Here is a 10,145-nt window from a genome sequence, read left to right as displayed (position 1 = left end):
GCATGCCATGAATAACATGCAAATATCGCAGGAAAAACCTTCTTGTACAATAGAAAGTGATTTCTGTCATCCTTACCACCAAATTCAAAATTCTCATTCCGAAATATTTCCGCGATTGGAAACTGTTCTTTCACGCCTGGCATCTTGTCTTCAAAACTTTCAAGACAAGACCATGATCACAGATTTAGAAACTTTAAAGCTTATAGATTGTTGGAAAAAGGTCTTGTAATCTGTAATACATTTGAGATACAACAAAAAATTACAGAATACATCAGGGAACAAAAACTGGATCATTTGATATCTTCAGGCGTGTAATCACTTTTCTATAAGCTTTAAATCTCCCTCTATAAAAGCAACAAGGTTCAAGATTTAATCTTATGGGATACAAGAAGATGAATAAAACTCTCAAGTTGCTCTGTTTGAGAATTTCTTGTAGAATTGTAAGCCTGTGAAATATCATGGTGTCCTGCAAGTTGATTGCCTCCATCAATTGCCTGTTTTCCTTTTTTTCTCTGTCTTCTTCAGATGTCTCTCCAAGTATTCATAGATGTAAAATATATCTGTTTGGAGAAGTTACATGGAAGTTGCTGTAATTTAAAACTCAACTTCCATAAGACAAGATATATCCTGAATGATATATCTATTACTGGAGAAATTATTAAATTTATTTTGAGTCAGTAACTGTATGCAAAATTATATACATATATATATTTATATATTCCTTACGCATGAAACCATGCAAAGGATAAATATAAATAATATACATATATGTAGTTCAATAATCTCAAGCATACAGCTACATATAACAAGCATGTTAAGTGTAACTTTGAAGCATATAGCTTCAAAATGCATAAAACCTTACGCATAAAAATATCCAAACATGCATTAATACTCTCAAGCATATTAGCTATAACTCTCAAGCATATTAGCTATATATCACAAGCCTATAGTTATATACTCACAAGCATATTAATACTCTCAAGCATATAGCTATATATCACAAGCATATAGCTATATATCACAAGCATATAGCTATATAAATTTCTCCCAGTATTTTAATTACCAAACTAAAATAATATTTACAGCTCCACAACTCTAAATATTATTTAAGCTTTCATGGTAGTTCATCTGAAACATTAATCTCCATTACTATATAAATTTCCAACAAAATGGAGTCGCTCTCCCACTTGTGAGAGACTGCTGGAGAAAGATGTTCAGCTTAGAGGGTTTTAGTGTTGACACCCACGTCCAGCATAGCTAGTGGGTCAAGCAGAATTGTGTTTGTATGATTGGTACGTTGGAGGCATGGCTTAGAGCACTAGCTTTTCTCTTGTTATGTGGGAGCTGTGGAAGGGGCAGAATAGCGGAGTTTTTGAGGGGGATTGAAAGGTGTTGTCGTGAAGAAAGTGGTGAACTTGGCAAGAGAGGTGGGGATCATAACTTTGACAGTTTATAGTGGATTGCTTGGAAGCCACCGGAGGAGGGATCACTCAAGTTGAACACAAATGGGCCTGGAAATCTAGCATGGGGCTCGTGAGCGCGGGGGCCTCATCTGTGATCATCTTGGGAATTGGGTGAAGGGGTTCACTGTGAAGATCGGGAAAATAGACAATTTTTTTGCTAAGTTAGGGGGGGGGGGGTGGTAATAGGGTCTAAAGCTGATCAAAGATTATAGTCGTAAGAGGGAGGCAATTTGTAAGAAGCATGAGCTAAGGCAGAGGTGTTCCACGTTGATTGCGGACTGCAGAAGCCTGATTGCTGAGTGTGGGATCACCAACATCTCTCATACTTTGAGGGAAGTTAATAGTTGCGTGAACTTCCTGACTAATTTGGGGCTTGGGCCAAAGTGCGGAATGGGGTACAACCATTTTTGGTACATCGTCAGATGGCAAATTATGCTATGCGCACGACTCTAAAACGGCGTCGTTTTCCCTGAAAACGACGCTCTTCTAACTAAAAAAAAAAAAAAAAAATTATTGTTCAAAAGGTCGTTAACGACGTTAACAGTGTATTCGGTATGAAATTATGAATGTACAGTTATGACATTATGAATGAACAGTTATAGAATTATGAATGTACAGTTATGGAATTATGAACTTACAATTATGAACATAGAGCTTCGAAAATTATGAATGTTCGGTATGGAATTATGAATATACAGTATGGAATTATGAATGTACAGTTATGGAATTATGAATGTACAGTTATGGAATTATGAATGTACAGTTATGAAATTATGAACACCGAACTCTGACATTATGAACTTACAATTATGAACATAGAGCTTCGAAAATTACGAATTTACAGTTATTGAATTATGAATGTACAGTTACGAAATTATGAATGTACAGTTATGGAATTATGAATGTACAGTTATGAAATTATGAACACAAAGCTGTGAATATATGCTCCTATAACGAAGCGGTCTGAAATTTAAAAAAAAAAAAAAAAAAACGGTGCCTGACGGCACCGTTACCGTGCCCATGATGCACGCTGGGCACGAGTCCACAGCATAACGACTCTCGTCGGATGGTTTAGCGGGTTTCCTTCATCGAATGGTTTGCGGGTCGCTAGACAACGTATAACTTAAGGCCTCTTGGAGGCTTGTCATACCAAAAAAAAAAAAAAAAAAAAAAAAAAATTGAATTTTAAGTATTCCTTTGACTATTTTCATTAATGTATTACCATCAGTCATCAGTTCATCACTCATCTCCCTATTAAGCCACCATACTGTATGTAGATCGCAAACTGGTAGAGAATCGGACATGGACTAGCGAAGCGGTTGCGCAATTCATAGGAATGAACGCGAGCCGCGATTTGGAAGCGCTGCCACTGCGGCGGCACAAATGTCGATCTCTCCATGCGTTTTTCGTTCGTCTTAGCCGCCATTGCCCTCTCGTCATGCCAGTTCGCAACCACCGGCGACGTCGCTTACGTCACTGTTTTCCGTAATTCCATCTGTTACTACATGTTTTCTCTTCGCTAAAGTCTCCAACATTTCTTACGTTTAAACCTAAACTGATGCACATTTTGCGAAGACTAGTTCTAATAAGCAGCAGAATTCAAGTAGCAGTTACAAGATTAAAGAATGCGATTTGAATAAATAAAGAGATCTATGCTAGCAGACTTTACAATGGAGAAACAAAAACTCAGCACCACACACCCAATCTAACAAATTAAACCACTCACTAATGCAGGACCTCACTGGGTTTGGAATGCAACAAAACTTTTCCCTCCTTGGTTGTTCATCAACATCTTCAGCGCTTTTACGGCTTCCAATTGATCATTGAGGAAAAAGGGGAGGCATATGAGCGCATTGACAACGACAGAAGAATTTAAACGAACGACCAGTTTATAAAAGAGAAAGCCAGGCAGTGGACAGTGCTTTCGTCGTCTGCAAGGACTTTCCATGCTATGGCTTGTTCATATGAAATGTGGCGTCCCATGGCTGACATGCAGAGTCCGCCAGGCAAGTAAGCAAAACCCTGGGGTTGAGCAAGACAGATAGACGGACAGTTGAGTTTAATGAAAGGTAAGAAGAGTCTATAAATTGTTACAAAGAATGGTGATGGGGGATTTAAAGTACCTGTTGCATGATCTTTGCGAGTTCAGCAAATAGTGCCTTGCGCCCTGATTCGTCAAAGATTTTATCCAATGTGATATCCTGTAGAGCGAGTAAAGTTGTTTCGAGCATGTCCAGCCCAGCCTTGTTTGCAAAGATGAAAACCGGCAGCGACTGCAAAAACCACCATACGAGTTTATTACTCAACAAGGCAGAGCCCTAGAAGCTGAGAGAGAGAGAGAGAGAGAGAGCATACCTTTATGGAGCAGCACAAGATGGCATCATGGTGATGCCAGAGATTTTTCAACACTGATTCAGCGCCCACAGAATCAGTTCCTAGCAATTGTGCTCCCATGTGATAACTGTGAATCAAGTCAAAATTTGTTCGAAAGATCAAGTTTTAGCAATCAAACAAGCACTTTACAGAAGGAAATGGTTTGCAGTCACTAATTGAGATGATGAAGAAACCGACAGGTGTTAAAGTTTGTCCTTGCATGCCAAATATGGTCATAGTTGCAGATGTTACCTATAGCTCTGGTTGATCCACTGAGCCAGTGTTAGAGCTTCTGGGGAGCCAGGTGACACCTTTGGTCCAAGAGTAGGACCAAATCCTGTCGGAGATATTGCCATTGCAACTCTTTGAACAGATGAAATCACACTGCGGACATATTGGCGAGCCATTGTAGCTACATTTTCCTGCAGATTGTCCTCGTATGGGAATTGGAAAGCGATTGTCAACAGTGATCGTGCAGCACATGACGAGGAGGCATTCTGAGCAGTATTTGTTGCTGGACCGACTTCAAGACTTGATGTTAAATCCAACGTTCTTTGAGCATTCAATGTATCCTGTGCATCATTCTGAATAATACAAGTATAAGCATAGCGGCAAATTTGACACACAAGACTAACAGATGAATGGATATGGCATCGTCACAGCTCAATACTGTGAATTATCGCACTCAACTGATATAGAGTCTAATGGGATGATGCGAAAACCAGATGGCAGCAGTGGTGCATCATCGGGAAACATTTCATCAATTGGAGCAAAAACAAGTTCAGCGCAAGCCCCCACTGCACTCTCATCAATTCCCCTGCACATCTGTAAAGTGACAGTAAAGTTTAACTGAATATTTCAAGTTCTATTTTCATCAGTGTGTGTGTGTGTGTGTGTGTGTGTATATATGTATGTATGTATGTATGTATGTATGTAATCATCCACAGATGTAGTCACCTGCAGCAGATGAATGTCTCCTGAAATAAAAGCATTTTCATGGCCGAGAGAGTGCCCTTCAAGTCTGATGACTTCAAGCATCTGGATCCAAGATAAGTTAGACAAAGAAAACAAAAACCAGGAAAAAGGTACTTAGATTCTACTCCATATTTTGTGAAAGATTATAGATATCAATAAATCTCGCTTTCTTGAAAACAGTTTATTGTTGAAGGCACGAGGGAAAACAGAGAAACACATTATGCAGAGAAAACGGTGATTCCTCTGCCTACAAGAATGTATAGCCGAGTCTGTAAGTATACCTCTTCATGTTCAATTGTGTGACCAAGTGGCATAATAATCTGGCTTCCGGTGAATCTTGTTGGCCTCATTCCGGGATATGCACATGAGTTAGTTTTCAAAGCAGTAGCAGAATAGGCATCAACGTTAAAGTCTGCCCACTCAGAACGATGCTCCCTTAGGAAACGAACCAGCACAGCAGGAGGGACATTCTGGAAGCAATCAAAACAACAAACTCAACATTTGAAAAGTGGGGCGATAAACATTTAAAAGTGTAAGTAATCCGTTCGTTATTTGCCTGGAGTAGCATAGACGCCTTTGCACACAGAATGCCTCCGAGCAACGGAAGTGTATTCGAAGTGGTGCCCAAGTTCTTGGTTGAATTAATGGCAACTGTAACATCTTCAGCACCGTCACCGCTCAATACTGACCAGCCATCGTCATTGAACCCATTGATAGCATCATTGAAGCCTCTGCCAAAAAAGATAAAAAGCAAAATAACAATGCTTGCAGAAGTTCATGATTATGTAGCACATGGGCAGCATGTTTTAACAGTCGTTTTATCACGTAATAACTATCAAAAAGTCAAAAACCAAAGAAAACGAGCTCCGCAGATATAGTCATTACCTGTTTAATCTCTGGCTAAATGTTCGGAGCACAGCTGGTTGCCTGCCCAGACTATAAACCACCTCACCGCTAGTTTCCTGAGCTATTTGTCTGATGTATCGCAGTGCCTTGAAACACAAAATATAAATAAAAACGAAAAGAACAGGAAACAATGATAAAGTTGCACTGTAACTTTCTAGACAAAAGTTACATATAAAAATACTGTAAAGTTTTAGCAAATCAGCAAACTCTAGAGTTGCTAGAGAGCAAGCAGTCTACTTACTGCGATGGTCATTTTCTGTGCAATAACTTTCGATGACTCGTAAAGCGGGCGTAAAACCTCCGGCACACTCCATGCCTGAACAATCACGGTTCAGTTATTTCAATGACTTGTTCCTGTCAATAGAATAAAGAATAACAGTACACCGGATGTACATCTCACCTCAAGGTTAAGGTGGTCAACGATATGTATTATCGATCCTCCACCCTCACAAGGTCGGATGAGATATCCAGATGGAAGCATTTCAGCTCTCACAAACTGAGAAGCAGCAGATGCATTAGGGCCCGCCCCAGTACCCGAAAGCGACCTTTCACAGACCTAAAAATCAATGGTCAGGATTAAATATTGCACCCGCATAGCAAAAGATATAGGTTGAAACAGCATGCTAGTAGACCATGCATACCACGAGGCTACCATTCTCCAAAGTGGTTGTATATCTCAGTGTCCAAAAATCCCGTGCTGGAGCCAATGTCGTGGGAGCATAAATCTGGAAACATATTTGGAATCACTACTTTGTCTACCAAAACGATTTCCATAAAAATCCGTACAATTAGGAAGTCTCACCTGTGTGTATATAAGCTCAATTGTACCTCCATTTCCAGCAGGAAACATTGTAAAAACTTCAAGGCTCCGACAATCACGGAACCAAGATGGACGATCTTTGAGGATCTCAATAATCTATAGTAATGATTGAGAAAATATGTGTCAACTTCCAACCGTTTTAATACGTGCCACTTGAAATGGTGCAACCATGATGAATTCCCGATAGCATATTAGGATTCAAAGCTTACCTTGGTAGGCTCTAAGCTAACAAGACCACATGCTCGTGCAGCCACTCTACTGCAACTATGTGAAATGGCAAAGATCCCAACCGAATCCGGACCAGGCTAACAATATAATTCAAATCTCGTCATGTAAAATCTCAGTCTCGAAGAATTATTGAGGCATTTATCATTAACGACCCAAGAAAAAAAAAACCATTTATATTATATCAGCCAGTCTAACCTTCATCCCAGGCATTTGGATCCAATCAATAGCAGTTCCCATAGCCTTTGAAAGGAACTCTGCCAAGGTTTCTTCTGCAATTGAAAGAAGTCTGCAAAACGCATAAACATAAAATAAAAGCAGAATCAGAACTAAATACTGCACCAATCTCGTAAATTGTAATACATTCACTACAAGGCATGAAAAGCAGTCTAATCTAGGGGAACGGCATTATTACCCAGCAGGATTACTAGCATCCCTTAGAGAATGATGAGGGGTGGTTACCGCCGATTCACAACTTGCATCAGTAGTTGTTGGCGCCTGCAAAAATTGAGCGAGGGCGACTATCAACAAGAGAAAAATACGAACTTTAGACTATGGGAAATACAATTTAAAAGAAAAAGCGTTTCAGCCCTTGTCCGGGGCACATAATAAATAAACTGGAGATTAATAGCATCACCCTTGTGCCCAGTCCAGCGGCACTTAGCATTCAAGAACCTACCACATTATCCCTCCAAAAGTCTGGCACATTATTACTAATAAAGAGTACTCGAGATTATAAAGAAATCAACCTCTTAGGCTCTTAGCATCAGATGCATGGAAAACTACGAAAATATATGAGATTATGATCAATTACTCTGTAATTATTTTCAAGCAGGAAGGCGAACATACGGTTCTCAATTGCTGCCGCATAAAGCCATTCTCACACACTAGCTGAGACACCTGTTTCTGCAGGCGGTCATTTTCCTCCATTAACAGTTTGTTCATTGCAGACAACTTTCTGTTCACAGTTTGAAGGCGAGAAGACTCTTTCCGTTGCTTCTCCCGACATCTGCAGCAGCAATGAACACACATGAACTCTACAACCCGCTCTACCAAACCATAAAGCTAATTGGTGCAACTGTACTTGAAATACTTGAATCTCCAATTAGTTTAGTTTTAAAGCAGCAATCAATTCAACAAGACAATAAAAATAGTCCCTTTTGGTTCTCAGTTGCTTTAAACACATGCTAATCATGAATTTGGCAACCAAAGTTGCCAAGATAAGCTCAAAAACCCCCAACAATAACACAACTCTTGGGCGGCTCTAGCATCCTGCCATCGAAACGTAGTGCTAACTGCTATGCAAATATAAGGAAATACAATTGCACCTTCACTACTAGCTATAGTTTAGCTAACTCGAAAGGTACTTGTAAGTTGTAACTGCTATGCAAGTATAAGGAAATAAAGTTGCCCCTGACAATAACAAAACATGGAAAACAAACAACATAAAAATCTTGAGCTCACCTCCTGTTCTGAAACCAAACCTTGATCTGTTTGGGCTCAATGTTGGACAAAATGGGGCATTCCCGGATCAGCTGTTGCCGGCGCAAGGAACTCGGCTTAGGACACTCAGCATAGACTCTCTCCAGAGCCTCCACCTGCTCCGCCGTGTAGCGGACATACTTTCCGGCATCAAGGTGCTTGTGAATGCTCCCACTGCTACTCTCCCTATGCTGGTGTACTACCATAGCCATTATTTCCCCTCTCCCTCACACCACACAACACAAAAACCCCACAGATTTTCAAACACCCCTCTTTTGAAAACTAGCCCACAGAGATATGCCCTGCAACTGTGTAAGCAGCTTTTATATATATTCACTCACAGAACTAAGATTCTCTGAACCCAAGCTTTTTTTTTTCTGGGTAATTTTCTTTATTCCTTTCTAGTGATCTCAGCAATGAAATTATCGATCTTGATTGAAACAGAAGATTCTTGACTGCCCTTTTGGGTCTTTTATCCTTTCTCTTTTCCCTTTTTTCAGAAGGCTCACAAACACAGTTCACGCTTCCCTTACAAATGAAGGTACAGCCAAAACTGCTCAACTAAAGCTATTCTAGCAATTATCCATCTCCCTATATAGGCCAAATTACACATGAAAAATCACTAAACCATTAATAAAGTAGCTGTAAACAACTCGTGTTAGAGAAAAGAAACCCACAATTTTGTTGTTTCACCAAAAAGCTTGAATTTTTACCTCACCAAACCTCCATAAAACCGCCAAATTTTCTTGAAAAACAACGAAACCACCTCACGTTTGGCACACAAAAGACCGGTCTGGTTGCGTGGCAAATGACACGTTGAGAGAAAGGCACCTGAAACTACGGGAATTCGAGCGTGGCTGGGTTCACGAAAACATCACACCCCCAAAAAGTGATGAGCAAAAACACACACGACAAATTTAAACAGCCCTTTTTGGTGATATTTACATCAAGACAAATTGATAGCTGGAAAGGGCCTAAATTCACGAAAACAATTCGCCCCCCTCCCCCCAAAGAAGAAAGGTTCCTCTCTCCCTTTCTCTAAGCAGGCGGAGAAGAAGTGGAGAGCAGAGAAAAGAAAGGTCAAGGCATTAGATTATTAGCCCTCCCAAAGGATCTGTCTTTGCATGAACTCTCACAGACATCTCAATCAAATAACACTGAGCTCTAGAGAGAAAGTGAGCCTAATGTGCAGTGGAGCGAGAGAGGGAGAAAGAGAGAAAGCTTAAAGCTTACACAAATCGAAAATGGCAGTGTTTTTATGCTGCTGTTTGTTCTGTGCTGGTGCGCTGTTCACGGCTTTTCTTTTCTCTTTTTTTTTTTTTTTTCTTCTCCTGAATCCTAACTCCAAAGTTCCCCACAATCCGACCCGACAGAGTATGTGAAAAAGGTAAAGACAAATTACATTATGCACCGCGCTGTCTTTTTTTTTAAATGAAAATAAACAGTGTTGTTTCCGCCGTTTCGTGCCCTTTTGCAAAAAGTAACTCTATTTTTCAGTGTCATTTTGTATACACTGCAGTTTCAGTTCAACACAACTACAATTTCATTTCGATATAACTATAGTTTCATTCGATATTATAGACTCAAATATGTGAAAATGTTATTTAATTTTATTTTATATACATTATAGTTTCATTAAAACACAACTACATGATCATTTTGATATAATTACAGCTTCATTGTACAATATACACTCAAATATGTGAAATGTTATTCAGTTTCATTTTATATACACTGCAGTTTCATTTCACTATAACTACAGTATCATTTTGATATAACTGCAGTGTCGGTTTAGATATACTATAGTGTCAGTTGGTGTTTAATACATCAAACAGGCGGACTCCGTTAACTCTAACGGCGGGCCGTTTCTTTACTTAAAGAAACGGCGCCGTTTTTTACCG

The 10,145-nt window shown here is 39.7% G+C and overlaps 1 protein-coding gene across 2 annotated transcripts; it reads right to left on the bottom strand.

Annotated features, from left to right (window-relative positions):
- Positions 1-3,028: 3,028 nt before the first annotated feature.
- LOC109173373 (homeobox-leucine zipper protein REVOLUTA-like) lies at positions 3,029-9,515 on the bottom strand. Of its 2 annotated transcripts, none has more exons than XM_019322608.1 (19): positions 8,227-9,515; positions 7,612-7,771; positions 7,178-7,260; positions 6,961-7,051; positions 6,747-6,842; positions 6,520-6,633; positions 6,359-6,442; positions 6,118-6,273; positions 5,959-6,033; positions 5,697-5,803; positions 5,368-5,542; positions 5,093-5,281; positions 4,794-4,874; positions 4,527-4,661; positions 4,089-4,420; positions 3,819-3,924; positions 3,587-3,736; positions 3,314-3,485; positions 3,029-3,281 (listed from the first exon to the last, which is right to left on the bottom strand). In XM_019322608.1, exons 1-18 carry the CDS (start codon positions 8,454-8,456, stop codon positions 3,336-3,338), a joined length of 2,514 nt encoding a protein of 837 aa, XP_019178153.1. In that variant the 5' UTR covers positions 8,457-9,515; the 3' UTR covers positions 3,029-3,281; positions 3,314-3,335. The 2 variants fall into 2 exon arrangements, with proteins under 2 accessions (XP_019178153.1, XP_019178156.1); XM_019322611.1 differs by having other exon boundaries at positions 3,029-3,485; positions 8,227-8,835; positions 8,922-9,515.
- Positions 9,516-10,145: the final 630 nt, after the last annotated feature.

Source organism: Ipomoea nil, unplaced genomic scaffold (genome assembly GCF_001879475.1).
Source record: "Ipomoea nil cultivar Tokyo-kokei standard unplaced genomic scaffold, Asagao_1.1 scaffold0146, whole genome shotgun sequence".
In the NCBI taxonomy this organism is placed as follows: domain Eukaryota; kingdom Viridiplantae; phylum Streptophyta; class Magnoliopsida; order Solanales; family Convolvulaceae; genus Ipomoea; species Ipomoea nil.
The sequence above is the reverse complement of the archived record's forward strand: the minus strand, read 5'-3'. Positions and strand labels throughout refer to the sequence as shown.

What these genes read in the sequence shown, in the direction of transcription:
- LOC109173373 (XM_019322608.1), bottom strand. Translation starts at nt 8,456, where the DNA reads ATGGCTATGGTAGTACACCAGCATAGGGAGAGTAGCAGTGGGAGCATT. An exon ending in TTGAGCTTATATACACACAG is followed by an intron (nt 6,443 to 6,519) that starts GTGAGACTTCCT and finishes ATATGTTTCCAG; the next exon opens with ATTTATGCTCCCACGACATT. An exon ending in TTGACCACCTTAACCTTGAG is followed by an intron (nt 6,034 to 6,117) that starts GTGAGATGTACA and finishes GTGATTGTTCAG; the next exon opens with GCATGGAGTGTGCCGGAGGT.